At 52.8% G+C, this 27,831-nt stretch overlaps 7 protein-coding genes across 7 annotated transcripts; 4 read left to right on the forward strand and 3 right to left on the reverse strand.

Moving 5' to 3' along the window:
- The first annotated feature begins 3,556 nt into the window (after positions 1–3,556).
- Positions 3,557–6,591, forward strand: BGZ61DRAFT_466327 (poly polymerase catalytic domain-containing protein). Its single transcript, XM_046247666.1, has 4 exons — positions 3,557–3,887; positions 4,212–4,908; positions 4,973–6,292; positions 6,394–6,591. Exons 1-4 carry the CDS (start codon positions 3,727–3,729, stop codon positions 6,517–6,519), a joined length of 2,304 nt encoding a protein of 767 aa, XP_046094965.1. The 5' UTR covers positions 3,557–3,726; the 3' UTR covers positions 6,520–6,591.
- A 5,384-nt stretch (positions 6,592–11,975) lies between these two features.
- On the reverse strand, positions 11,976–12,665 carry BGZ61DRAFT_298336 (uncharacterized protein; the record flags this gene model as incomplete). The annotated part of the gene is made up of 1 exon (XM_046238658.1): positions 11,976–12,665. A coding segment is annotated over one exon (690 nt), but the record flags the coding sequence as incomplete, so codon positions are not given.
- A 2,502-nt stretch (positions 12,666–15,167) lies between these two features.
- BGZ61DRAFT_540849 (heterokaryon incompatibility protein-domain-containing protein) lies at positions 15,168–17,424 on the forward strand (the record flags this gene model as incomplete). The annotated part of the gene is made up of 2 exons (XM_046254965.1): positions 15,168–15,621; positions 15,686–17,424. The coding sequence occupies 2 exons, from the start codon at positions 15,168–15,170 to the stop codon at positions 17,422–17,424; spliced, it is 2,193 nt and encodes a 730-aa protein (XP_046094967.1).
- Positions 17,425–17,971: 547 nt separating this feature from the next.
- BGZ61DRAFT_466344 (uncharacterized protein) lies at positions 17,972–19,891 on the reverse strand. The gene is made up of 3 exons (XM_046247667.1): positions 19,017–19,891; positions 18,657–18,962; positions 17,972–18,589 (listed from the first exon to the last, which is right to left on the reverse strand). Exons 1-3 carry the CDS (start codon positions 19,695–19,697, stop codon positions 18,404–18,406), a joined length of 1,173 nt encoding a protein of 390 aa, XP_046094968.1. The 5' UTR covers positions 19,698–19,891; the 3' UTR covers positions 17,972–18,403.
- A 3,426-nt stretch (positions 19,892–23,317) lies between these two features.
- BGZ61DRAFT_466347 (uncharacterized protein) lies at positions 23,318–24,295 on the reverse strand. The gene is made up of 2 exons (XM_046247668.1): positions 23,631–24,295; positions 23,318–23,571 (listed from the first exon to the last, which is right to left on the reverse strand). Exons 1-2 carry the CDS (start codon positions 23,926–23,928, stop codon positions 23,372–23,374), a joined length of 498 nt encoding a protein of 165 aa, XP_046094969.1. The 5' UTR covers positions 23,929–24,295; the 3' UTR covers positions 23,318–23,371.
- Positions 23,979–24,161, forward strand: BGZ61DRAFT_320203 (uncharacterized protein; the record flags this gene model as incomplete). Its single annotated transcript, XM_046238926.1, has 1 exon — positions 23,979–24,161. A coding segment is annotated over one exon (183 nt), but the record flags the coding sequence as incomplete, so codon positions are not given.
- Positions 24,296–24,566: 271 nt separating the features above from the next.
- Positions 24,567–27,721, forward strand: BGZ61DRAFT_372120 (uncharacterized protein; the record flags this gene model as incomplete). The annotated part of the gene is made up of 2 exons (XM_046242157.1): positions 24,567–26,517; positions 26,568–27,721. 2 exons carry the CDS (start codon positions 24,567–24,569, stop codon positions 27,719–27,721), a joined length of 3,105 nt encoding a protein of 1,034 aa, XP_046094971.1.
- Positions 27,722–27,831: the final 110 nt, after the last annotated feature.

The following is a 27,831-nucleotide window of genomic DNA, read 5'->3' on the forward strand; positions in this document are numbered from 1 at the left end:
CTCGGATGATAAAGACGAGGAAGGCTCGTACGGCATTGAATGAGCGTGATATCTTATGAGTCGTGCTATTTGTACAGCCCTGTTTTGCTAATCGTACAGCTCGTCACGTGAAACTCGGTAATTTCTTCCTTCTTTCCTTACCTTCCCCTCTACATACCAAAAAATCTATGACAACTAGAGGTGACTAAGAATCACGCAAAAAGTCTCTTAGCCTAGGTCCAAAGACCTGACCACAATCTCATCTCGAAGGGGCGATTGAGTGACCGGGATGAAGTTATCGCCGGACGGCGTTGGTGCTGCTGAGAGCCTCGAGCTAGCCCGGGTTCCCCTTCCCCTTGTATTTGTAGCTGTTCGTGATCGAGTCGATGACGGCGTTGAAGCCTGTGTCTGTGACGGCGTTGAAGCCCGTGATGTGGGCAAATCCGCCCCGATAGAAGTCTTGAAGGAAGTTAAAAAGGTCATTAAATGTGTGAAAATTCGGCGATCGGGGCAGTGGCGGGATTTTTGTTGATCTGGTTGATGGTCTAGGATAGGACTGCGCGTTGTCCGTAGGGAAATCGAATTCGCTCTACGACGAGCCAAGGAAGCAGCCAAGGAGTACCACGACGCCATACGGAGCCAGAAGAAAGCACATTGGGACGACTTCTTGGCCGCAGATGTGAACATCTGGAAGGCGGCCAAGTATCTCGAACCTAGCAAGGACACCATGGGCGACAAGTTGCCACCATTGAAGAGGGGAGATGGATCTATGACCAAGTACAAGGCAGAACAAGCCGATGAGCTGCTCGGCACGTTCTTCCCTCCCTTGCCAGCGAGAATCGAAGATGAAGGAGTGAGACAACAGCGGAAAGTGGTGCCCATGCCGGCTGACCCTGGAAGAAATTGAGGAAAAGGTCATGGCAGCAAAACCGTGGAAAGCACCCGGCGATGATGGCCTCCCGGCGATGGTGCGGAGACGACTCTGGCCGGTGGTAAAGTACCGGGTGTTAGCTCTCTTCGTTGCGTCGCTCAGAGACGGCATAGTACCTCACCAATGGAGAAGTGCGAAAATCATCCCGCTGAAGCAGCCTGACAAGGGAGACTACACGGTAGCGAAGGCGTGGCGACCGATATCGCTTTTGTCAACACTTGGTAAAATAATGGAAGCGGTCGTCGCTGAGCGCATCTCCTATGTTGTAGAGACTTACGGGCTCCTGCCCGCAAACCACTTCGGAGCGAGGAAGCGACGGTCGGCCGAGCAAGCGCTCCTGCTCCTGCAGGAACAAATGGAGAGATCGCAAAGTGCTGAGCTTGATCAGTTTCGATGTCAAAGGCGCCTACAATGGAGTGTGCAAAGAGCGACTACTCGAGAGGATGAAGGCGAGAGGGATACCAGACAGACTGGTCAGGTGGATGGACGCCCTCTGCTCCGGGCGTACAGCCTCGGTGGTGGTGAACGGGCACACATCTGAGCAGCGGGAGCTACCCCAAGCAGGTCTCCCCCAGGGATCGCCTCTGTCACTGGTCTCATTCCTCTTCTTCAACGCAGATTTGGTGCAGAGAAGGATTAAGGCGGAAGGTGGCTCAATTGCTTTCGTGGACGACTATTCGGCTTGGGTGACCGGCCCGACCGCGGAGGCGAACCGGGCAGGTATTCAGTCGATCATTAACGAAGCGCTCGAGTGGGAGAGACGCAGCGGCGCAACGTTTGAAGCTGACAAGACGACAGTCATCAACTTCACGCGTGTCACCGCGCGCAACAGTGACATGCCATTTTTGATCAAAAGGAACGAGGTCAAACCTAAAAACAGCGCAAAAATTCTGGGAGTAGTTATGGACGCGGGCCTGCGGTACCAGGAGCACATCGCTAGAGCCGCCGCCAAGGGACTCACCGCCGCCATGTGTCTGAGAAGGTTGAAAATGCTGTCACCGAGGGTGGCGAGACAGCTATTCGTAGTGACGATCGCGCCGGCGATGGACTATGCCTCTAACGTCTGGACGCACGCTCGCCGTGCGAGAGAAGCTGCCGGCTGTACAAAGCCCAGTTGGTGGGAGCGAGCGTTCCGTACTGTTGGAACAGCGGTGGCCGAGGCCGAAGCCAGTATCCAGACGGTAGAGGAACGACACAGACAAGCCGCAACAAGATTCTGCATCAACCTTCGGACCCTTCCGAAGACACACCCGCTGGCAGCTTTGAAGAACAAGGCAAGCAAGCGATTTATATCACCAATGCAGAAGATTGTCTCGGCGGTGGGAAGGGTCCACACGGATCGAATGGAGGTTATCCACGAGTATGCGGTGCCTCCATGGACCAGCCGCATCCTAGTGGTGGGCGAGGACGACCTAGCGAAGGTGGTCAAGGCACCAAACGACGTCGATGGCATCATCATAGCAACGTCTAGCTCGCAGAAGGGCGGCATAGTGGGAATGGGAGGCGTCGTGTGCGACGCAACTCGCAACAGCGCAGGCGAGATGGTTTCCAGCTATTCGGTCACTATCGGGCCCGGAGATGAGCAGAATCCGTACACAGCGGAACTAGCAGCAATAGCGATGGCGCTGAAGTGCACGCCGCCCAGGCTTCCGTGACGGTCATGACGAGCAATCGCTCGGCCGTGGAAGTTATCAGGAGGCCTAGGCAGCAATCCGGTCAATGCACTATCCGTCAGATATACGACCGCACCAAGTGCCTTCAGAAAAGAGGCTGTTCTGTTAGACTCATGTGGGTGCCGGCTAAGGCCGAAGGTTTTATATTGGGACCGATGGCCAAGGCAGCAGCGCAGAGAGCCACCAAGGCAGAGGGCATGCTAGAGGCACCGTCGTACCAAGCAAGGTCCACAACACTTCGACTGTCGCTCCTCCAACAACGGCAGTGTGGGCGACTTCCGGAAGGGGTTGGACAGTACTCGAAGCGCATCGACAAGGCGCTGCCGGGCAAGCACACCCGTGCACTATACGACTCACTAAAAAGAAAAGAATCGGACGTAATAGCGCAGCTTCGGACCGGGATGATGCGACTGAACAGTTATCTTCACAGGATAGGGGCAGCGGAATCGGACATATGCGATTGTGGACAAGCAGCAGAGACGATTGAGCACTTCCTCTTCCGATGCAAAAAGTGGAGAATGCAACGGGAAGCCATGTTTAAATGCTCACGAACAAAGATTGGGAATTTGTCGTTCTTCTTGGGAGGAAAAGCTGCGTCGGACGACGAAAAGTGGAAGCCAAACATGCAGGCCGTGCGTGCGGCAATCAAATTTGCTATCGCGACAAACAGGCTCGATGCGGACCAGCGGCATCAGCAAACTAACCTCTAGCGTGCGACTATACTAACAAAAAGCAGCCTCGATTTTGGCAGGCCGTGCTTCAGCTGCCGAAGATGGGATGCTGAACACTTGCAGAATTTGGCCTTCAAGCAGGCCTGTCATGGAACAAGCAGCGACGAGGTTGAGCAGCAAGCGATGAGACGACGATCCGTGGGGCTTGGGGTGTCAGGTACCAAATGTTCTGAAATGTGAACTAGATTGTGTCAAGGCCCTATAGGGACTTCCCTCCGGGCGAAATAAAATCAATCCAACCGTAGTCGTCACAGAGGAACCAGGCAAAATTTCGGGCAGGGCTTGGCTAGGAGCCCTGTAACGGTCGGTTCCTTGCTTGGCGGCCGCCACCAACACCAAACCCCGGCACCCACAGGCGATACAAGGCCATGACAACAGCGCATCAGAAAACGGCCACTCCTCGTAGTTCACAATGGCAGCCAACCCAGCCTCCTCTCCAGCCGAAGAGGCAAGGGTACCAGTGCTCGCCCTGTTGTGTTTACTGGTAGCGCGTGGTCGGTGTTTTGGAGGCGGTTTGAGCTGGCGCCGTGTACCCATCTGCCTGCGGGCAGGGAACGCAACTTTCCGTCGTTTGTGTGATGGCATATCTTCATCGCCGCCTTCAGCCTTTCCTTCTCCGATAGAAACCCTTTTGGCCGGGGAAGAACGATGACTGCGCATGCTACCAAGTGCCGTGTGGTTTCGCAATTGCGTCTGCCCTTCCTCACCGTCAAAATCGGCGCCATTAGGCTGGCTCGCCCAATGGTTGATATTCCGAGGCTCCCCGGCGCAGGTCTGACCGCTCTGAGACCGCTCTGAGACAAGGCCTACATGGTATGGATATGCGCAAAATCCCCTGTCAGCTGTCCCTACTCTCTCACTGTAGCAGAAATCACCGAGCGACCGACCGCGAATTAGGGCAACCTTGGCCGCCTTGTGTCACAAGGCGAATCCAGGCCATGGCACTGCCCCCTTTGGCCAGGGCGGGGGCGGCTTTCAAGGCTTCTCGGAACAGCGTTGCGATTCCCCGACCGGCATCTCAAGGCACCCATATCCCAGTGTTCCATACTCCTTTGAATCAACCAACCTCTCTTCGAATGTTACAGCGACTTGGACTGTACGTCTAGCGATGGACAACTGGTGGCGCCCAGATCCGCCAGGGACCATTAGCCCAGCAAAGCTCACCTCATGTACACCAACTACCTCCGAAGCCCTGACCGCTCCTGAAGCCGCCCACCAAAGAGTCCCATCAGCAGCACCGACCCCGACGATACCTCGTTCAATTGCTCCCCCTCTTCCTCGAATATCTTCCGACTGGGATCCTGAACACGATATTGTGGTGCGTGGGAACTTGGGACATCAGGATATTCGGAAGGAGTTTGAGGACTCTCATGTCGCGAAGCGGCGCCTGGCTGCTACGAGAGCGAGGCACACTTCGCACCATGGCTATTTTCGGAGGCAGACTGACGGTAGGGCGAGCCTGCGTGTTCCCGTTGATCTGGGAGCACGTGCCGATGCCACGGTCTTGATAGATAGGGCTACGGCGTCGATATATGATGTTTACCTCCTACGGGCCGACATCTCGAAGAACGAGAACTTCTTCCGGAGGCATCAAGTACGTGAGAACGCATGCACATGTATAGACGATGTTAAATTACTAACGAGAAGCTCTACAATAGATAGTATTCAACCCAGAGGCCAAAACCTACACGCTCTTGACTCGGGAAGGTCGCGTTGGGCTTCAAGGCGTAGGCAGGCAGGAAATGGAGGAAACCGATCTAAAGCCCGTCATTGCTAGGTTCCGCAAGATATTCCGCAACAACACGGGCCTGGCATGGAACCGAAGATACGAATCCCCTTTCATCCCGAGCTGGCACTTTATGTTCGTCGAGCTGGACTACCGCGGGACCGTCGCATGCCCCAAGGAAGTCCCAAATTACGCAATGATCGACGCCAGGATTACGGAGGAGGTGAGGGATTTGATGGAGCTTATGCTCTATGGCGGTTCTATGCGGAAACATAATGGCGGCGAGAGCCCAAGCACGTCGAGACCCTGGCCGCCATTTAGCGCTCCGTACGAGCAGCTCAGTCCTTGGTCCATCTTCTTGGCATTCAAGATTCTGGAGCGTATCTGGAAATACCTCGAGTCCGTGCGCCCCATCCACTGGAAGGCCATCCTCAGAGCGTCGTCGTTGTATCGCAGCCGGATCCCCTTCTGCGCAGGGCACGACCGCCCCCCAGTGATATCAAGCTATCATGCCATCTTCCTCGAACTCAAATTCCTCCACTCGCTCCATCCGCGGCAGGAAATAGCCAACATGCTAGCCGACGTCCACCGCCGAGGTTCCCTCCAGCTCAATGCACATAAGGCCCTCGCCCAGCCGCTGTACCAGGCCTACAGCTCTCTGCGGCATGGCTTCCGCCGCCTGACGGATGCTTCGACGCTCGAGTTCCGGGAACTAAAATATTACCTAGAAAATTCCTGTCATCGCACGCATTGTCGGATCCTGGAGCTCCAGGACATCTACCGAGTCTTCGTTAAGGCTAACCTGCCAAATCCGTACTGCGACTGGATCAAGGCAAAGCAAGGCCACGATGTCTGTGGCGAGGAGAGACTCCTACTGTGGCACGGCACGCCACTCGACTCTCTGCTGGGTATCCTCGACCTGGGGCTACAGATCCGCAGGCGAGGGGCTAGCTTCACGGGGGCCATGTTCGGCAACGGCATCTACCTCGCCGACGTGTCAAGCAAGTCGGCGGGCTATTGCAAGCATGAATTGTGGGGCGGCGAGGCGGTGATACTCCTGTGCGAGGCCGACATTGGGGCGCGGCGGATCCGGAGCCTGACGAGCATCAGCGATGGACACGAAGCCATCGAGAAATCGGGCGGGCAGCAGAGGTGTATTGAAGGGGTAGGGAGGGTTCGGCCTTCGAAGTGGAAGAAAGTTGGGTGGGAGATGGGAGGACTGCCCTGCACGGGCGAGGAGATGGTTTTGATGGTTTGTAGATTGAAATTCTTTCTCCTCCTTCTCTTCCTTCCATTTTATTGCATGTGGTTATTTGAGAGGATTTCGAGACTAACCCGTGCGTGACTTTATAGCCCGACACGACGGTTCCATACAGTGACACATTTTCAGGGGGGAGCTTGGCGTTCCATGAATATGTTGTTTATAATCCTTCGCATGTGCTTATACGGTATCTGTTTCGGGTGAAAGTTAAAGAATAGATAATTGCGTGTTGGATGGGAAAGGGAAGAGAAGCAGCCAAACTCACGAAGTGGGGGTTCAGGGCCGCCACTAGAACACCAGACCTTCGGACCGACTCAGTCCACCCAGACCGACCGGCGGCTCCGGTCGGTCGGTCTGTTGACAATTGCCGGTCGGTCGGTCTGCGGTCTGTCAGACGGTCAGTCTGTTAGCCACACTGTCCACCACCGTAACGCCTGCGAGGAGATTGAATGGGGCGTCGGCAGGGCATCAGTTCTATTGTATAATAATACTTTGCCCTAGGCCTGGTGTCCCTGGTGATTGCTTGCTTGCCCAGTTCGTAGTTCCAGCTCGTCCTCCCAAAAAGCTCTATGCATTGGGCCATGGTCCTGGCTCAAGCTATCTTAGGCAGGGATGGACATCTTACGAATCTATCGAATCGAACGCCAAGCCTTGGCGTTCGAATCGAATGTGACCCCGTAGATTCGAATCGAATCGGACGCATCTCCCACAGATTCGTATCGAATCGAACGTGCCACAATTCTTGTCCTGTAGATTCGACTCGAATCGAACACATCTCCCGCAGATTCGTATCGAATCGAACGCGCCACAATTCTTGTGCCGTAGATTCGACTCGAATCGAACATGTCTTCCGTAGATTCGATATCTATCGAATGCCAAGATTCGATCGAATTCGATTCGAACTCGATCGAACGTAGAACTAATCCCGGCGGAGACCGAAACACCAATAGGACCTAGAACCAAATGGACCGTCGTCATCATCACCAGGCCGTCATGCCGTCATACCCCGACAGAAGAGTGGTGAGAGGTGCAGAGCGGGTTTAGAAGGTATCACGGCTTCAGATAAGACATCGCAGAACATCGTCAATTGTGCAAAGGCAGGTACTAGGCAGATTAAATGTCACTCGTCCCCCTCAGCGACGCAAGTGCGTCAACCCATTGATCATCACTGAGGCTAACCAGCGGCAGTGAAGGCGTGTAGATCCCAGCTTTACTCCATGATCGAATGCACTGAGCCATCGCCACTATCTCCCTCCTCAGCCGACTTCTCAACGGTGCCGTCATACGTCCTGCACTGCTAAATGTCCTCTCGCTCTCCGCAGACGACGATGGGATGGTGAGCATATCAACCGCCATCAGAGACAGTCGCGGGTACCGATTCCTGTTGATTTTCCACCAGTCAATCGGCCTGCTTCTGTAGTGGTGACTGTTGACAACATCCTCAGCACAGTACCGAGCATATTCGTCATCAGCAGTCGCTCCTGCTGTCGTGTGTTTCGTCTTTCGGGTGCTCTTGCGGGCACTGGACACTGCCAAGGACGAACCCTGGGCGCATGGCGACCCAGCTACACTCCTGGCAAGTCTCCGCTCAATGTAATCCATTGAGGCCTCGTCAGATGTAGCGAAGACTTCGTAGTCAACTTCGCGTTCCCTGTAACTCTCCCAGATCTCCAAGAGCTGGGATTCGTACTCTAATCGCCAACCCTTGGCCTTACGAGAAGGCACTCGAGACCACAGTTGATCGAGAAGGCGCCACTTCTTCGCCGGGTTGAAGACAACAGCGCCGACATAAGCTGCGCTAGTCAGACAGTTGTAGTACTTGTGCAGCTTCTTCCATCCGAGCTTGATAAAGACCTTGAGCAATCTACGGGTTCTGCTATCGAGCCCGTCGTAGATGGCGACTTCGACGTCCTTCTTCTCCTTGCTCACTGGATCCTCAACTTCTTCAAAGATTGTGCCTTCGATAGCTCCTTCGAGGTGGTCAAGTAGGATCTCGAAGACAGGGAAGTATTCATCGAAACTACCGCAAGTCGACCTCGCGTCGGGAATACCGTCGCCCTGAAGTTGCTTGGTGGCGATTTCAAAAGGCTTCAGAAGCTTGACAAGCACCTCGATAACCTTCCAGTCGTACGCACTTAAGCGGTATTGCAGAACTGCCGGTTTCGGTTTGTCACAAAGACCCTCAGTTTCCCAACGGTTCTGAACGTCATTGAAGAACGTATTGAGAGCCGGGCGGAGACGAAGGGCCCTCTCCATCATCCGCATATCCGAGTTCCATCTGGTGGCATTGTTGAAGACCCAGTGAAGTGTTGATTCATGGCCGGATTCCTTGCGCTGAGACTGAAGAAACTGCTCGTACAGCTGTGTAGTCGCTCGCAGCTGAATCCCGATGTTGTGAAGCATTCCTGGGGCGCCGTTCTGGCTGTACTCCCTGAAAGTGGCTCCATTGATCTCCTCCGGGGCTGGGTGGGATGATAGGAAGTCCTCTTCTGGGATACCAACGGCAGTGTTCGCTTCAAAGTCTTCATCCGTGCCGTCTTCCATTTCTACATCCAGGGCCTCGTCGATAGCTTGATCAACTAGCTCCTCATCGTCATCTTGATCGTCACCATCGGCAGCGATGATTGCCGCGAAGTTCTCTCGCTTCGAACCGTATAGCATTGCCCGCACGCAAAGGTTGAAGATATGCGCAGCGCAGCGGATCCGTCGCTCTTCAGCTGAGAAGCCGTGTTCAAAGGCAAGATCGTCCATGCAGGTGTCATTGTTGGCAGCATTGTCCAGCGTGAAGTAGCCAACCTTGTCCGGGTCGTTGATTTGCCAGAATGCGAGCGTATCAGCGACCTCATCGGCAAGTGAAGCACCGTTGTGTCTGCCCGAGAGAGGTCGAAGCCCAAGGAGGATTCGGTGTTGGACAAAGTGGTTATCAATGAATTGAGCGTTGATCCCAAGAAACGAAGTGTACGACTTGGATGTCCAACCGTCGAAGGAGAAATGAATCTGGGATCGAGCGCTGCGCAATACTTCGGTTACCGGCCCAACGGCACCCCTATACTCGGATTCGAGCATGCGAAGCAGCGTCTTCGCAGAGGGAATGTGGGTCACATCAAGGAGGGGATTGCCGTAGAGAAGGATCCGCTGGAACCGCTCGGTATTGACAATGTTGAACGGCAGGTTATGGTAGGTAATCCAGTCGAGGAGGAGTACTCGGAGGCCTTTGCTGCTGAATCTTCCACGCAGCTTGCTGAGAAGAAACTGGTCGTGGGGATTATTGAAGTCGGCATCGATGAAGTCGGTGATGGTCCTGTCATTTAGAAATGAGCCCCCCACGGGGCTGGCAACTTTGTTCGGGGCCTGCCAAATCAGCACGTTATCAAACCGTAGATGAGAGGCACACACTTACAAGAATCCCGTGGGCTTTGAGTAGGTGTTTCCTGATGGCGACTCCTGTCGAGCAGACGAAACAGAAGTCCGACTTCTTCTTGAAACCTCGGGCAAAGCAGTCGGCGCAGATCCACTTCAGCTTATTTCCCTGCCGCGAGGTGGAACGGTCCTTAACGCGATACCCATATTGTTGCCACCATGCCCTCGTGTCTTGGCCGCCAGTATAACGCTCGAATCCGGGCCATTTGGCCCACTCTTGGCGGCCCCAGAGTGTCCAATCGACCTGAATAAAATCGGCGGCAGTCCCGCGAGGACGGAGCGATGGCGTCGTTGGTAACGAGGTTCCTGGAGACGGGGCGGCTGGCGAAGAAGAGAATTCATCGCGCTCCATCACACCTGGTTGATTCCAGGACGAAGGGCTCAAAGAGAATGGTTCGGAGGACATCATGATGCAGTTAGTTTAGCTAGTCGGACAGATGGGTCGCGTGGGTCGAGGTTGTTGGAAGCCATTGAGACTGCACTGAGGCTCAACTTAAATCCATCCATCCATCACTGACTGGACAGGCATTGAGGCCAATAACACGCGTATATCACGCCCATTTTGTCGTCAACGCGAAATTCGCGACATCTCCACTGCCGCTAAACATGCAAAGTCTTGTGCGATTAATGATGCATTCGCGAGCAGCGCGAACGACGACCTGGCGCGCCCAAGGCGAGAGAGTCGCGCGTGAAGCCGCCATTGTATGTAAGAAGCCAAACTTTGTTCCGACCATTGGTGTACGGAGATTCTCCCAAGTGCCGCTCCACCAAGCTCTCAGTACTTGGCAACCAGCCAAATCGGGGTCTCGTTGATTAGGTCCACAGACGGCGGGGTAAGATTCCATATATTCCCTGTTCCACTTGCGTCAGAGGCTCCTATTGGCTCATGCCACAAGCACAGACGCATCACTACGGGCCAACCTTGAAAAAAAGCCATCCCGTTCCTCAGCCGAGTCCCCATACCGGCTTTGCATTTGTGCTCATTCCAATCTGGCGTCAACTCAGAATGGATTCTTGAGATTTTCGTAAACCGTTCACGTGAGGGGGCGGAACGGTGGGGACTTGAAGTTGAGGCTCTAAGTGGATGCACCTGTGAAGTCGCTGGTACATCGGTTCACAGGCAAAGCTGGCTTTAGGCGCAGGTCCCCGAGACAACCAAAAAGTTAAAGAGGGGGGCAGGAAGATCATGAATCCCATACTCGCCAATGCGTGAAAACTTCGAGCCGGACATATTCATCTGATCATGCCAAAGCTGGCATCAGTAAAAACTTTTTAGTAGAGAGAAATACGGAGACAGTTTTTTTTTGGTTTCCTTTTCTTTTCTTTTTGCTTCCTTCCTATTATTCTGCAGAAAAAGCGGCGTGTTTTTGGTGATCCCCCTCTCTGTATAGCGGCCTGTTACTGGGACAAACATACCCTATACTCCTGCGTTAAAAACTACTGTAAGCCCCACCTACTTTATATGACGACCTTGGTACCTCCTAACTTGGGAGGTTGTATTTTACAGCAACAATAACTCATACTTCAACCCCCCACGCGACAAATATATATTCCTCATAGAAACCGACTCAGTGTTTTATTACAAGATTAAATTGGGTTGTCCGTTACATTCCTGTAAAGCACCTGCTGGTGGGTTGTTTGTCGGGATTGTGACCATGGGAGTCATTCCCAACTGGTAAACCTGTTGGCAATTCGCGGTGGCCGGCGCGTTAATCCGTTCCGGGCTGGGGGGCGGTTAGACAGGGTCGTGACAGGGATGATTGCTGTAGTTGCAGGGTACCTAGTATGCTATGGGCTTTTAGGGTCATGTTATGTACTTGCTAACACATCTTAGCATTAAGATGAATTGTTGTCAGTGTTGATCGCGTTGCACTTCTCGCGTCGAGGAGAGTGCCAGGGGCCTCTTAACGCGTCTGCGAATCGCGCTGAATCCACCCCTTGGTCATGATTCGCACATCGCGTCTCTCTGTTCGACCGAATCGATCGATTTTCGATCGAACGGGTGGGGGCGATCGATTCGATGTCGAATCATATGGTGACCTGTACGGTTCGAATGTCGAATAGGATGCCCCACATTCGAATCGATGTATTCGAACATCGAACAGGACATGTCACATTCGATTCGATGCGAATCGAATGGGCACGCCGCAGATTCGACATCGAATCGAATGCCAAGAAATTCGATTCGACATTCGTAAGACTTGGCATCGAATGAATCTATCGATTCGATTCCCGTTCGTTCGATGTCCATCCCTGGTTTCATGGTGGCCTCGATGACATAGAAGCCAGTGAACTCAAAGAGCACCAGGCTTAGGTCCAAGGGGACGACAAGGGCGTTGACAAGAATCAAGTGTGACATGACCCTCGACTCCTCGCGGCCCCTAGCTGCCAGGGCGGGTTGAAGACATCGAGCGAGTTTGTAGGCTTCGTAGATGTAAAGTCCAGATATAATGACTTCCTGAAGGGCGAAGCCAATGATATGAATCCTCTCGAAAACCTGGAACCCGCCAAGGAAAGGATCAGGGTTTCCGGAATTAGCACCCAGGAAGAGGACTGTGGTTGGGATATGGAGAATGCAAAAGTTTGTTATGATCATGATGAGAACCCAGCGGAGCTCCGCTCTATTGTGAACCAGCAAATGGAGGCGAGAGTATAGAACAACGGCTTGGCCGGTCACCATGAAGTACCAGGCCAGGTCGTTGAGGACGCTCATGACGAAGTTTGGGCCGACAGCGTAAAGGCGGAACAAGACTGTGATGGAATGGAGCGGTATGCCGAACGTGGCCACGCACATGCTCCAGAAGTACAAACCTCGTCGTTTCTTGAACATGTAGAAGATGGAAATAGCGATTTCGACGGCATTATAGCATGAGATGCCGAAGAATGCGGCTATAATCATCGAGAGTGAGAGGGAAAGACCCGCGGCCCCGGTCTCGCCGGCCATGTTGAAGATTGAAGTCTTGGGTGAAATCTAAATGTGAAGAGATGGTTAGAAGGCTGAGCAGAGCAGGATCTCGAATCTCCATCCTTGTCCCAGCCCGTTACAGCGAGCCCGGGGGTCCTTTGAATCACCTAGTCTGTAAGGTGCTTTCTCTGTGTCCGACAACCTCTGATAAAGCTCTTTCGCTTACCTTATAGGTTGGGCTCCTGCTAATCTGTTGCCAATCATGTACTTCTCCAATGTTCTAAGCGCGGGACGCTCTGTGGATCGCCATCCCCCTTGCGGACATCATTGGTGGCGAATTGGAGGTTGTTTTTGGTGTATTGTGGCATGCTAATTCCAAAATGTATTTGTTTTTCGATTCTCTTGATACGTTGTTGAGAAAACGCGATTTTCTTGTCGGGTTGCGGGGAAGTTTTTTGGGGTGTGGAGAGGTGCGCAGGAAGAAAAGCGGGGGGACTTGCAAATAGCCTCTTTTCATCCGTCGGCGATTTTGTGGCTAGGTCTGGATCGCGAAAAAAGGGTGCCGTGTCAGGCCACATGCAAAGCTAGTTCAAAACTAGGCCTGATGTTACCCCACAGATTCGGCAGGTTCACCAAGGCGGGCGGACCTATGTGTGGAAGTAAGATTACTCCGCACCACGCCAATTCAATCTGTGCCACACACTTGGGACAAACCTCACACAAAGGTTAAGGGCCGAGAACTTACCCATCTCGTGACCTCTCCCTCCTACGCGGCCTCTACGTCACTCCACTACCAGCTCTGCGTTATATCGAGCATCGATACCAGGCTGGAAGCCGCGGAGGAAGCTGTACTACAGATCGGGAATGCATTTCCTTTGGCTGGGCCAAGCGAATCTTGTCGCACTCTAGGCATTCGTCACCAAATATGGGGAGCTGCCGCCAACGACGTATATGTATGGATTGAGCGAGTTTGGCTCAAGTGGCAAGCCTGCCTTTGCCTTGCGCATCCACCATGTTTTTAGCGCCGCAGGGCGCTTGGTCTTAAAGTGAAGCCCAGGTCGGGTCGAACCTTAATTCCAGATCGGCCAATGCTTGTCCAGCAGCTCTTCTTTGCGTCCTATGTGCGTCGAGGAACTGGGCAGAAAAGTAGTGCTGGCGTCACCGTAGTGTGCGTCCCTCGCCCCCCCCCCCCCCCCCCCCCCCCGGAACTCCCAGCGGCACTACTTGCCGGAGTGTCTCATCCACGTCTCAGACAATTCATAGGCGTTGAAGTTCCTAAATTAGGGTATGAGGTGACTACAGATCTGGTTTCTTTAAGAATCATGTTTGCGCTCTAAGGAGTTCAGAGTGTATTCTGAATGTTAATTTGAGATATTCAAGATAGCAAACGAGCTCAAGTGGCCCTTGAACAGATTCATATTTCGACATCTCGCAAATAATAGTGCGATCTCTACGGAATGTTCCATCCAGCACGCGCCCGCCACGAGTCATGTATACTTTACAGAGGAGCTAACGCCTCGACGGATATCTCCCCGTGCTAGCGTATAGCAAGGCACTCATTGAAGACTTGCACTCGGACTGTTTATGGTTATATCAAGTGGATGTAACAGGTCGGATTGTATGGCGGGTTTTCGGAAAACCCCGCACCTATTACACCAAATGTTCGCCAAGGGTGTACCCGCGACATGGCTCAAGGCATATAAGACTGAGGTTTGGGGTTAGAACGAAGCTGCTTCTCGGGGACTTAAGCATAGAATTATTCTCCATTAATAAGAAGGTGATGGATCTAATACGCCTAGGTCGATCAAGAGATAAGTAATTGATCAAATGGTCTGACTTCAATGATGATTGTGTTGATGATCTTGGGTCCTTCCGGACCCCTCTTTCTGTGAGGGATTTAACTGTCAATCTCACCCCCCTCTATGACTAAGATCAGGATATTGAAATATCAGAGGATTGCATCAGCCGAGGGTCAATCCAACAGAAGGTTAGTCCCGTAATATTCCCTGTGATGCTCGGGTTTAATAGATCGGCCCTATCAGGTAAAGCATTCCATCGTTTGCCTTGCTGCTGCCTAAATTGGGCGCTCCTCTGCTATTGGGGCTGCGCCACAAATGAAACGGCGCATCACGAGACGCCTCCAGGGTATAAAACCAAGGCTCTTCTGTTCTATTCATCAGATGCGCTCATCCCTCCATTTCGATCAGCTCGTAACATTGCGGACCAATTCACGACTTGCTGCCTGAGGCGCCAATACGACCAGAACACTCCTTCCGTCCGACAGAAGCCTGATCTTACAATCTTACGGCGCGTGCAACGTTTATCTGGATCATCACCTTTGGCCTCATGCCATTACTTAGTCAAAGTGACACATTTTCCCCCAGGATAAGCCCTTCAAGTGCCAATCAGTCAGATGAACTAGTCAGAAATTGATCAAATTATCACGCGATCAACAACTGCCTAAACCTCAACAATCACGGAGACAACCTCACTCCGCAGCCCAAACGCCACCTTTCTATCTTTGCCGAGCAACCTTCAGGAATGTCGGCTTGCTCCTATTGCCGGGCTGCTTTTTCAGTTCCGTCCACACTGCCCATCTTACCAGAGTCCTGGCGGTATTTCGTTGGGTCTATCGGCACTCGCTCCCCTACATATTACTTCCAGCTCAGTCGAGATGCGGCGGATTCCTGGGACACAATTGGCTTGCCACATCATTCCAGCCCTGATTCTCTAACGCAGTCTTCACGCGACTGTCCTCTCTGCCGGCTCATCTTGCAAAAGTTTGAGGGCTTGGTTGCCGAGTTCCGAGAGGTAGAGCCAGGCTCAGTCGAGAGATACTTTCAGATCGAGCGTGGAGGCCATGGGTTGCCAGTGGAATCAACTTTCAAGATCGTGCGGCGCTTTGATGGAGGCGATGGATTTTCGGTTCTTACAAATAGCAATAGAGGCAGCGTTTTATATCTGGTCGCCGTGATCGGATTCTCTGCGGAGCGCGGTATGTCTACCTTGCCTTGGTTTCTTTGCGGTAGTAATGCTAACTGAACGCCCCGTGCGACTAGAATACTCTAGCTTCATTCCAAGTCAAAAAATTGGCCCAGATGCTGCAGCTGAGGGGCCTTTGGAGTTGGCATCCGGCTGGCTGGATGATTGTGTGACGAACCACCAGTGCTGTCAGCCTCCAACCGGCGTGTTGCCCTCCCGCGTCATTGACCTCAATCATCTCGATGATCTGGACATGGTCTGTCTTGTTGAAACCGACGGCAGCCAGAAAGGTCGCTACATCGCGCTCAGCCACTGTTGGGGAACCAATACCTCAGGGCACATAAAGATGACTCGGGACACCCTTCCAGACTATGTTGGCGGCGTTGCGGTAGAGAGCCTCCCAAAAACATTCCAAGATGCTATCAAAGTCACGCGTCGTCTTGACATTAGATACCTCTGGATCGATTCGCTATGTATTTGCCAAGACGACGGCGACGACTGGGCACGGGAATCCGCAGCTATGGGGGATCTCTACGCCAAGGCCCACTTAGTGATTGCTGCCGATGGCGCCGACAGCATAACGAAGGGCATTTTCCAAAGGCAAGAAAGGTACTACGTACCCGTGAAGTTGGCTGTCTTATCTCCGCATGAGGGAGCTGACCAGGGGTCCACGACCATCCCCGCGTTGGCATATGATGCTCCCACGCTTCCAGCTATCTCTCAACGCACTTTACTCGAGCTTTTCGATGAACCCCTCATGTCCAGAGCTTGGGCTCTCCAGGAGCGTCTTCTTGCATACCGGATACTACACTTCGCATCTGATCAGATCTTCTTTGAGTGTAATAGCCACTTTGTATCAGAAGACGGCGCTGTGGTCCCGGGTCGCTGGAACTCGATATATCAAGAACCTGAGCCGTCGTCTACCCAGATTGCTCGCATGTCTAGACACAGTGAAATTCACCAGCTGTGGTATTTTATTCTAGAAAACTTTACGGGGCGGAACATGACCTTGGAAACTGATCAGCTTCCGGCTATTTCGGGGTTGGCGAGTCTCATTAGGGGAAAGTTGAGGGCCAAAAGGGCTTCGGATGGTGGCATTGAAACCTCAGCTGGCATCAAGTATGTAGCTGGACTCTGGAGTGACGCCATCGTGGAAGGTCTAGGCTGGCAAAGTCTTGGCAAGAAAAAACACAACCACCATTTACCAGACGAGTTACCTCTGTCAGGAGAGACGGGATATATCGCGCCGACGTGGAGCTGGGCGTCATATAGTGGGAAGTCGGCGCACGGAACAACGAGACTGGGCTGGGTGGACGTGGCGACGGCCACTGACTGGAGCGTGACGCTGAAGAACGACCAAAACCCATTTGGAGAGCTGACGGATGGCTGGGTCAGACTGAGAGCTCCCATGCTGAAGCTACATCTGAGCGAGCTGCCGGAGCGAAACGAGGCGGAGCTGCCGGAGGGCTTTCGCCCCAACATCCGGCTATGCTCGTCCCAGGGCGACCCGTTCGGAGTCTACTCGAGCTTCGATGGGGTCTTGGGGCAGGCGGAGGAAACGAGAAGATGGGCGCTAGAGAAAGAGTTCTTTGCGCTGGTTCTGTCAAAGACGCAGTCTTTGAATGCCGATTCTGACAAGGAGGGCTGGACATATACCACACTCATTGTGGATGCTGTCGCCTCGGTGAGCCCAACGCCTTCTGGGGGCAAACGATTCAGGAGGCTGGGCAAGCTGGTGATTGGCTCAAAGTCGTTGCATGGAGATGAGGAGGTGATTGATGCCCCCGAGACATACTCAGACGTTGTTCTGGTCTAGGATATGTGTGAGGATATATAACACGTGTGCCAGTGAACACTGCGCTTAAGATTGTTAGTAGGTTTGTCTTTGTCTGTGTCTAGTTCTTGAATGTAGCATCTTTCGACAGCTACATAAAAACGTAATATTATTTTTTAAAAAAAAAGTTTTCTTCTCTTTTAACTCTAAATTATATGTCACTTAGAAGTATGTATATATATTTTTCGTCTGAGGGCTGCGAGGCCTATAAAGTCCCCCCTATTGGAGCACAGGACATGCTAAGCTAGAATCTCTACTAGGGGGGTCTCGTCATTTCACTTCAGCTCAACCCCCGTTCGTCCCTCATGGGGGGTCGGTGACTAGCTAAAAAGTCGGCGACCTAACAAATTTAGGTACCTCAATCTGCATCAAATTCTTGGTGTGGGCGATGTGCCTTCATTATAGCGATTACATGGGGTAAGTTGAAATCGTTCCACAGCTCAGGGGCACTTAGGAACTTCTTTCTTTCTTCTTCATCTTTGATGTAAATAGCATCCTGGACTAGATAGCTGGAATCCAGCTACTAGAGGCCGTTCACAAGGGTCATCAATCCCGTATGCTGAATACGACGCCGTCGTCGCAGGTAGAAGGTATCAATTCGCCCAGAAGTGCTGGACACCCTCGCGAGCGCACGTGGCAAACGTCAACCCGAATCGGGAATCGCACAACGGCTCGAGTGAACGCAGACGTGCATGGGCTATGGGCCTAGGACAACCCTCTAGAGGATTTTGAAATTACATGGCACTCTATTCCAGACAACGAACGGTCACCGCCAACCAACTCCTCTGCGTACGAACCTACAAGGGCCAGGGTTGCAAATCAATCCACTGAATGCATTGTCCAGTGTCCCTCAGTCTCCTCCCTCCCTCTTCCAAGACCACATTTCATCGCGCTCTTCTGACCTCGAAGGCTGACAAAAGTTCAAGAATGCAACGAAGCAACGGTGATCATTTGATGGACACTACTCTTCCACTTCCTCAACGGCCCAAACCTGTCGGAAGCGAAGCCTTTTCTCCTTTCGCATCGATTCCGGATCTATGTAGAATCGCAGATCAATGTCGTGCTGCTGTAGGTTTGAGACTCGGGCAACCATGTAGATGGTCGGTCTCTTTGATGAAGAGGGCCTGGGTTTTGTGTTCTCCTGCATCTGTGCGACACCATATAGTTAGTAATGCCAACCCAACGGACTCTAGGCGTCGTCCTATGATGCATACCCTATCGTACTGGTTGCTGCTGAGGTAGAACTCCTTGTTCTTATTTGACAGGGACGACTTGACCTCAATCAGATAATGTGGTTTTTGTCCACGCCATATCCCGCTGTCAAGGTAGCCACTCTGAATGAGGAGGTTTGTAAAGGCACCAGTATCGTCGAGGAAGTCCAGGTCGGCCGTCTCACCGCCGACGTAATCGGGGAAATGCGCCAGATCCGGGTGTTGTTTGGCCCAATTTCGCATGTTGCTCTTCCAATCTTCAACGTAGATACCATTTGCAGGAAGAAGAAAAGAGATCAAGGCCCACACCTTGTAGCATATTAGTTGAAAAGCAGCAGGAGTTCCTTCATGGACTCGACTCACATATAACTCCCCAGCAGCACCAATCTTTGAATGTCTCTCGAAATCAGTAGATGAGCGGATTTTGAATGGGATGGGCGCCTGGGTCGAGCCACTAATAGCTGGCAGTGCGTTCCTGAGGTCTGACATGTTCGGCATTTGGCTGGGAAACCTCTTTTTTTCTGCTATGGTAAAGACATGTTCCAGAAGACGAATGAGTTCTGGGTCCTTCCGAGTGTATGGCGGCTCGTCATTGCCGAAGGATCTATTTCTCCTAGGTTCTTGGGGAGAGATATAGCTCGAATCACCAATTCCGCCAGTCGGCTGTGGCCCCTTGTATCTTGACGGAGTGGCTGGAGGAGTTAAGTAGGAAGGCCCTGGTGCCTTCTTTGATGACCATCCTTTGTAATCGGACATGTTGCAACGGCCCACGGCGCATGATTTGAATGGTTCTCCCGTTTTTTTAGTTCCGCTGCGAGAGTAATAGCCACAATCGCAGAGCGGGTTTCCAGGCTCCACTCCCTCGGTGTCGTCCCACGTGCTCCAGACTGGTTGGTTGTTCCTAAGGTAACAATAACAGCACCAACATGATCGCCTTCCGCGCGATTCCCGCTTACAGGCTTGGCCACATTCCTTGCACTCGGGTGGTTCTGCGAGAGGAAGCGGGGGCATCTGAGGGTCATAGTTATTTTCGGTTTTCCCCATTGCGGATGAAGGTGACGGCTGTGTGTGATGGGCTTGGGATGAAAGGTTTGCAGTAGCTTAGGGATCTGGCAGATGGGATTTGTGGGTATCGGTCTCGTCGTAGCTGAAGAAAATAGACAAGGCAGACCGATTGCGGAAATCTGTAAAATAAGGGCAATTCAACGAAAGATGAGATCGTTTTACGAGTTTGAGGAACCCACGTGGGCCTGACAGATTTGGTCAGTATTTAAGCTTAATATGTGACAATCACAACCAACCCTAGCCAGGCGAGCTAAACAAGCCACGGCGCTAACTGACACAACTCCCTCGACAGGCGCCTTTGATGCCATGGTCTTCCTCTACTATAGCGTGTACCCCGCCTGTGTGAGAGAGAGCCAAAGCGAATCACACTCAAGCCCGTGGAATGACGTTCCTTTGAGTGATTTGTTGTCCAAATGCCCTGCCTGAACTTTGCTTTACATGAACAGCCACGGTGTTCCCCTGTTGCAGCCCAACGAATACAAATTATTGGTTGTGGATGCGCTGTGATGTGATGTGGCTTGCTTGGTCGCCTAGTCCAACTTCGGAAACGAGCAGCCTGCACTGTGTAAGTACCGTCTACTGTGGTGGTAGGTCCAAGGAAGACGGCCTCTCGAACCGGTCGCGGGGTCTTACAGAGTCAGCCCCGTGTTGGCGCAGTGGCATGAAACGATGGAACCCTGGGCGCTTAGCAAACGAGCTCACAGGTTGCATTTCGCGCAGCCTCAACCTTTGCCATTGTGATTGGCGCTGTTATCTCTGTGGGGCCCTTTATGCAGCAACCAAGCCAGGTGGAAATTGCTGAGCTCGGTAAGGTTCAGTCTGGGTGGATGGCGCTGAATGCCGGATTCGTAGGCCTGTTGTCCAGCCTGGCGTTGTGGGAGACCAAACACGTAGCCCAGGCATCTTTGTTGGGTTTGATGTCGTGCGAAACATGCTCGTAAATCCCACAGCATTGGGGGAAGGCGGAGAGCTGGCTCGCTCACTCGTTCCAAGGCGTGGCCCAGAGCGCTTATCATTCCGGCCATCTTGTAACATTCGAGGCCTTTGCCCAGGACAGTCAGTTCATTGGACCCAAACTGGTAGATAGTGTTTCGCCATCGAGGCGGGCGAGGAGCCCAATTTTCGTCGAGTCCGCGAGAAACCTCACCTGGTCTCGGGTCATTGCTGATGCAGTCCCACCCACACCAGCGGTTAGGCTCTCCTGCCTCGGCCGAAGGCCGTCCCACCCCCACCCCCCGGTCTAACCCTTGTGACTCGGGATGCTTTCCCCGGTGACTGGCCGTACCAATGTCGACGACAAGGACGCCCCGTGATCGCGATGGATTGTGACGCGAAACACCCCACCCTTCTCGCCATTCCAACTGGCTTTGCCCATGAAGGGCGAACCTGTAGGAAATACCCCATTCTCGACAACAGTCGAAGTAATCACCACACAGGAAAAAAAAAAAAAAAAGTCACATAGCGTAGTCGCTGTTTCAAGTTGTTGAATAGTGGCAAAAGGAAGCTCATGGAAGTAGCTTGAAAGGATGATAAATATTATCATCAAAGATGACAGTTGCCACCTATTGCCACTGGCTTAGGAAGCAGCTTCCAGTTGATTCCACATAGCAAGGAAAAGGCATATAGAGCTTGCTCTAAAACCTCAAGTAGCAAGCAGGACACAGAAGTCACACAACAATATGAAGAACTCACAATTCACCCTAATATCTGACAAGTTGCTAGCGTCTTGACCCCGGCTTCGGCACAGCCGCAGCCGTGTCCCCAGGCTCTAGCCTGTAACTGTTAGATTGGATCATGTACAAAGCACCTGACCGGGCGGTCACGTGGTGACCTCTAGGGTTGAGACCGCCTATTGGTGCAGATACCTCAGGCCCCCACTTTTAGTGGTGATTGCAACACATACGCAGTCACGGCCGGGAGACCTCCCAGAGACACACAGACAATACACCCACAATCAAGTCATCCAAGTGCCACGCTAGCTTTCCGACAGTAACACATTATAAGAAAAAATCGTAATAATTTAGGAAAATTTACACTTATTAGTATATATTTAATAAATATGCTTTTAAAGTTGTAGATACTTTTAGCCTAATTTGAAATTTTAATAATTTTTTAAAAATCGCGATTTAAGGTGAAAATCAAAGTGCGACGCATGGTTGGATGCGACGCACGGGTGACATATACGTTAGTCAAACTAAATCCGGCATACACGCCTCTTGTTTCTACTCAGACAAAAGCTAGATGCAGCCTTAGTTCGGGAATTATTGCTCTCCCATTCGCAGTTTCGCTCGAGTGCCCTTTAGCCAGCTTCCAAAGCTCTCAGGCCATACTCTGTAGCATCGACGCAGAGCGGGAGGACCAGGGACCCTGATGGGATGATCTCGTTGTCTCCTCTGGGGAAAGAGGAAACTGCGTCGATCCATTGCCGTTTTTGGTTTTGATGGAAACCCTTGTCGAAGACCCCTTGACCGGCTGCAGCCACAACAGCCCCGTCGCAGGGGTCGTATCTTACGAGCAGGGCGGAGAACACGCCAGACAGGTGCCTAATTGCAGGCGGCTAATCAAGTCGTGGCGGGGACACATGGGTATCGGACCTTCGCTTGCGCTTGATCGGTGGGCGGGTGTGGGGGTAGGCGACCCCGAGGGCGGGGAAGCGTTTGTTCAGCTTGAGGGTCACTGGCTGGTGTGGGAGGGGTAAGGCGCAAGCGTCTTGAAGGAAGACGTATACTACGTAGTAAGAAATCGTAGTGGGCAGTGAGGGGAGATCGACTCAGCCGCAAGGATTGGGAATAATCGCCGTGGTATCTTGCCTCGGCTGAGAGGTGACACGAAAGGTTGTAGTAGTGGGTGTGTCGCGCCTGTCAGCATCAAATCGTAGTAGGGCAGACAGGTCCGCTCCGCGCGGATCGCTTTTAGAGCCGACTAGATGATCTGCGTTATCTATTCGCCCTTAGAGGATAAAACTTGCTGCATTGGAGGTGTTGGTTGTAACCGAGCTTCCTGTCTTACCGCACACGATACAAAGACCCATGAGTTGGTTGTCTTCCGGCAGCAGCGGATAAAACCGGCAGGATGCGGCGTTTTCTCAGCCAACGTTGCCGGAAATTCATTGACCCGTTGCTGCCTGATGCTCAAACGTGCAGCAGCACCACCAAAACAGTCATGCACTTTGCCGTCCGAACCGCGCGTTGCTTTGGTCGAGCTGAGGTGGCTTACTGGGGGCTTGCGGGGGCGCGTGATCAGCCGTGCTCCGTTTGAGGCAGGCGGAGTGGACGTCATTCCGTCGTTATTGCAGCCTGACAGCTCTTGGTGTTGTGGGTCATTATTGTGGATCACTCTCTGTGCTACGGAGGAATGAGGCCAGGGGTGGGGCTCGGATCACACAGTGCGTCCGCGATTACTCTTAGGTCGTCGAGGCAAGGGATGTAAGGAAAATATTTCCCCGAACTCCGACCAGGCGGTGGAAAGCTCGTCCGACGGCCTAACATTCGTCCGAGTGTCACATGGTGATTGGTCCAAAATGCCGCGCTGCGCCGCAAGCCACAGGTTTAAGATCAGGCACTTTTCCCCTAGTCCAATAGAGGCCTTCAAGCAGGCCTGTCACACAGAGTCAAGCGAGGCGAGGGGGCTTCTGGGAGACGCGAACGATAAACTTAGAACTGTAAACAGCCTAGCGCACTTGGCCCTATGAGGCTTGGTCCTCCCGTGCGTAATAAGAACGAGGAAATCGTGACGCCAGAACCTTGACTCGCATTAAAGGTATCAAAGTCCTCAAAATATTTAAAGAGCGCCTCGTAGGTATCGCATAATTTCTTGCACACCGTTGGGTCATTGAGGTACTTGAACACCATGCCTTGAATCCAGGAGCAAACAGTCAGAACCGAAAAAAGCGGGTTGAGTAGAATACAAGACAGGGAAGGTTGGAGGACTCACCCATCTCTTTGGTGGCGAGAAGCTTCTGCTCCGCAGACATTCCTGCGTATGTGTCGAGGGCTGTGGACTGCTTGCCGCCAAACATGGAACCCTTCATGCGGTTGAGTCGGGCCTTCAAGATGGTGAGGCGATCGAGGTTCTTCACGTTGCCCAGCTCGGCAAGCAGCAGGAAGATGAAGGCTCTGAGCCTGTCGAGCTTCCAAGGATACGAGCTGTCCGCCTTCAGGCGGCAACGCAAACGTCGGCTTCTGGGTGCGCGATCCGTCAGCGTACCCATTGGCGCAAGCCTTTCTCACAGAGCAAAGATTGATAGAGCTTCTCGTGGACGATTGGGATGAGCGGTACTCAGTGGAGAGGTGTGAGTTTCCACACTTGCATGCGGTTCACTTGGTGATCAAGGGGATCCTGCAGGACGGAGTTAGTAGTAGTAGTGTGCTCGATGGCTTTGGGAAGAGTATTTCGGAGTTTTTGAGGGCGAGGGTTGTTGAGCTTCCGGGGGATTTGGTCGAGGTTGAGCAGCGGAGGAGGAGTGAGGCGCGACAACGGGCGGTTAGCTTGCAGATGAAGCTGTAGCAGGCGTGTGTAGGCAATCGTAGTCCTCAGGAGAGGAGTCAATGACAATGTTCAATGAGTTTCTAGTTCCATGACTTTTGGCATCTCCAGTCTGCCTTGTCCAGCCCAAATGCGGCCGTCTTGCAGACGCCTGGTCCCCCCTCTTACCATTAACCAATAGACCAAGGCGTTTCAAGCCCCATGTTGATTTTCAACCCGGTCGCATCCTAATCACCTTGCCTTTATCAGCACTTCTCGCCTCCCTCCGTCTCTTATCCTTCACCTGCTGCCTCAGTTGATGAACTCTGTGTTGTGTCGCGTGAAAAAACCTGGCAATCTCTGGCTGTCCGAAACGAGTCAACAATGGCTGAACCAACTAGCCTCATCTCCAAATTCGTGTCCAGCGTTGCCAGTGTCCAGAACGAGCTGCAACTAGCAGTGGCTACTCTCAATCTCGACTTTACCCTTGTGAGACTGGAAGCGCCCAAAGAGTACAGCGGCGTCGCCACCACTCTCGCCGAAGACAGGAAGGAGAATGCCGAGTCTGGAAGTCTTCATCGAACGGCACGGAAGCTCGGGGCCTTGTTCGACGGCATTCCTCCGTCAACCCCAGCACTCCTTCGCGCCTACGGATCGAGAGTTTCCGAAATCTGCGAAAAGGAGAAGATTGATCCCCTGGAGCGTGCACGCCATGGCATATTCTCGAGATTTGTTGGTGTTGACTCGGCAAGCATCTGGGCTGCCGCTACGTCGGGAAATAATGCCATTGCCGTCCATCTCCTGGCTTGTATGCTTGCTGAGATCTTCGACGCGCCTCAGGCTGTGTCTCTCTGGATGGAGCTTATCGAAAGGCGCAAGGCAGACATTGAAATGACCATCGGCGACGAGACAGACCAGTCAAGGGCCATCGCAAAAGCCTGCGCAGCAAAGCAGGATATTGCCAGGCCCGAAGTGGCCGCCTGGGATAACAGTGCCAGGGCATGGCTGCGAACGGCCAACGAGGCCAAGGCCGTCGAGAGACGAAGAGCGCTTCTCGAGACCGAGAGCGTCGGCGCAATTGTCAGCACTCTCCCCGATATGTACGAAAGCACAATTCGCGCCTGGAAGGATGCCATGAGCACCATGGATCTTCTCATCAGAGGCACGCCGCAGCGAGGGAGCAACGGCGCGGTGCTGCTGGCTATGAATTCCTGGCATCTCTTCCCTAACCTGTGCGTCCTGAGCCGAGGCCCAAACATCATCACCCAGGATGACCATCTCGTCGGGAAAACGGGGATCCTGACCATCGACTTTGAGACGGCAGACGGCGACTCGGGTGGCATCTCCTGGTCGGTGCCACTGTCCTACCTGAGATATTACGGAAGGCCTATCGTAGTGAAACAAAAGCTTAGCCTCGAAACGAGTCGTGTAACCGTGGAGCAGTTCCGATTCGTTGTCCTGGGCTGCATCTTCTCAACATGGCTGGACTTCAATTCGTCAGCAGACCATGCCATTTCATGGGCGTGCATGCTTCTGGACGTGCTGCGGTCGCCCGAGCCAACCAACAATCGACAGCAGCTCGCCTTGATGCGCCAAATCGCGTCGCCTTCTTCATGGATCGGATATCTATTGCATGCCGCAGACGAGCTCCAAGGTGCTGAGCCTTCGGAAATCGAAACGCCCTTGAAGCTTCTCCGACTTGGACATCGGAAGCGACGATTTCTATGCGATGTAGCGCATCATCCTCCGCCATTGTTCGGACTTGCTCAAGTCAACAACCTCTTCTCCGTCTTGTCTGGCTCCGAGACTCTCATTAAATACCTAAGGGAGTTCGCCAAAGACGTTGGCCTTGAGCGCAGCTCACACATCATCTGCTACAAGCATACACAAAAGGTCCGGAACTCGACTGTCAGCGTATGGGAGTTTGCGTCCATCGCCACGTTTGTAGGTGACGTTGCTTCTCGAGACTCGAAAGGGCGTGTTGTTCCGAATGCCTTGTCCATCCCCGACAAACCAGTCCGCTGGATAATTGTTTCATCAGACTCGCAGCGATGCCAGCCCTCGATTCATGGTTGTCCGTGCGAGATCCACCGACCGACAAACTGCGCCTGCTGGAGGGTTGGGGGTTGCTCGCTGTATTGCCACGACTGGTCTAAGGAAGAACCCTGCGGATCTCTGCATCAGGGAGTTCTGTGGGAGAGGGTTCAAGCAATCACAAACGCCGGCGAGCTATGCTTTCCTGCGTGCGAGAGTTTTCTTGCCCTACCTGGCGTCAGGCAAGTCATGTTTAGCCCCGGCGATGATTTCAGAAGCGGACTGGCAGCAGCCGGTGAGTGTGTCTGCATCGTTAATCGGCAATCTTGTTGTATACTAAAACCGAGGCAGCTGAAAATCCAGAGAGGGCCGCAACTGTCTTCCTCAGATTTCGATACGGAGATCCAGAGACAGCCTTCATCCTCGAGCGATATGACTATGTCCGAGACAATAACAAGCCCCCTTACCCGGCTAATACCACAATGCCCGAGAAAACCTTGGCCACTCTGTTCTCCTCTCGCGCTTTCGACTACACCGCCCTCGCGTCATACCTTCAAAACCATCATACGGAATACCAAAACACCATCGTAGCGTGTGCTAATGCCACTGAGATTTTCAAATGCCTTCCTGGAATGACAATATCGCTTTCCATACTCGAGCGGCCTCAGCCTCTCAGTCAAGCGAGATGGGTCAACGTCCCCAACATGTCAGAGAGAGGCCGCCGCAGCGCCTCCAGCTGGCTAAAAAGCCGAATATTCTCCTGCTTGGCAATGTTCGAATCTGGGAGCTTGGACATTGACCCTAGCAACCTCACGAATGTCTTCGCAATGTCATCTAGCAACTCGATATTTGTTGCCAGCTCAATGCTGTGCGACCCGTACGAAACTACAAGCGAGATGGAAATCCAGCGAGTCCATGGCAACATTGGCCAGCCTGGAGTCTCGTTTCTCGTGCCTCCGCCGGAGCCTGTGGTTCAGAAGCCCGACATCGGCAACTGGGCTGTGCTGAACTATGCCCCGTTCCGAGGCGAATGCGAGGACAACTTCTCTCTGACATCCATCCATCTTCGTCTGACAGAATACGAACTCCCCTTATCTGGCTTACAAGACAACCATCTCATTGACCGTCCAGCGCGTATCCTGGAGGCTCTCGCTCAGGTCTATGACGGCCCCAAATGGGTCGCAGATCTGGACATCCTGGGTGCTCTCAAGCGAATTCACTGCCTCCAGTGTAGATGCAACACCTTGGAAGCGAAGAGCGCGTACTCGGAGGTATTCAGAGGAAAGTCGGGTGTGGTTTCAATTGACAATTGGGATGAATTTCTCACTGAACAAACCGACAACCGGGTCTATGCGGTAAGGTCCTTCGAGAATTGGCTGGCAAGGCTTGCTACGACATGTGTCGGCGTGCAACTCGGCTATAAAGTCTCGGTTTTGCCTCGAGATGTTTGTTGGCACTGCGTGAAAGCGTATATTACCAATGGTCATCAGGTATTCATCCTGTAATAGGGGTATTGTGTTGCACGGTATTGGGCATGATTCTGCTTTGGTATTGTTGTTGGTTGTTGCGTTCCGGATGAACATAACAAATGCCGTTACTGCTTCTGATGGATCTG

This window comes from Ilyonectria robusta, assembly GCF_021365365.1.
Source record: "Ilyonectria robusta strain PMI_751 chromosome Unknown BGZ61scaffold_49, whole genome shotgun sequence".
NCBI lineage: Eukaryota > Fungi > Ascomycota > Sordariomycetes > Hypocreales > Nectriaceae > Ilyonectria > Ilyonectria robusta.

Coding starts and splice junctions, on each gene's coding strand:
- BGZ61DRAFT_466327 (XM_046247666.1), top strand. CDS start 3,727: ATGGCAGCCAACCCAGCCTCCTCTCCAGCCGAAGAGGCAAGGGTACCA. Junction 3,888..4,211: donor AACGCAACTTTCCGTCGTTT/GTGTGATGGCAT, acceptor ACCGCGAATTAG/GGCAACCTTGGCCGCCTTGT. Junction 4,909..4,972: donor ACTTCTTCCGGAGGCATCAA/GTACGTGAGAAC, acceptor GCTCTACAATAG/ATAGTATTCAACCCAGAGGC.
- BGZ61DRAFT_466344 (XM_046247667.1), bottom strand. CDS start 19,697: ATGGGGAAAACCGAAAATAACTATGACCCTCAGATGCCCCCGCTTCCT. Junction 18,963..19,016: donor GTGCTGCTGGGGAGTTATAT/GTGAGTCGAGTC, acceptor ATATGCTACAAG/GTGTGGGCCTTGATCTCTTT. Junction 18,590..18,656: donor GCAGCAACCAGTACGATAGG/GTATGCATCATA, acceptor GGTGTCGCACAG/ATGCAGGAGAACACAAAACC.
- BGZ61DRAFT_466347 (XM_046247668.1), bottom strand. CDS start 23,928: ATGGGTACGCTGACGGATCGCGCACCCAGAAGCCGACGTTTGCGTTGC. Junction 23,572..23,630: donor TGAGTCCTCCAACCTTCCCT/GTCTTGTATTCT, acceptor CCTGGATTCAAG/GCATGGTGTTCAAGTACCTC.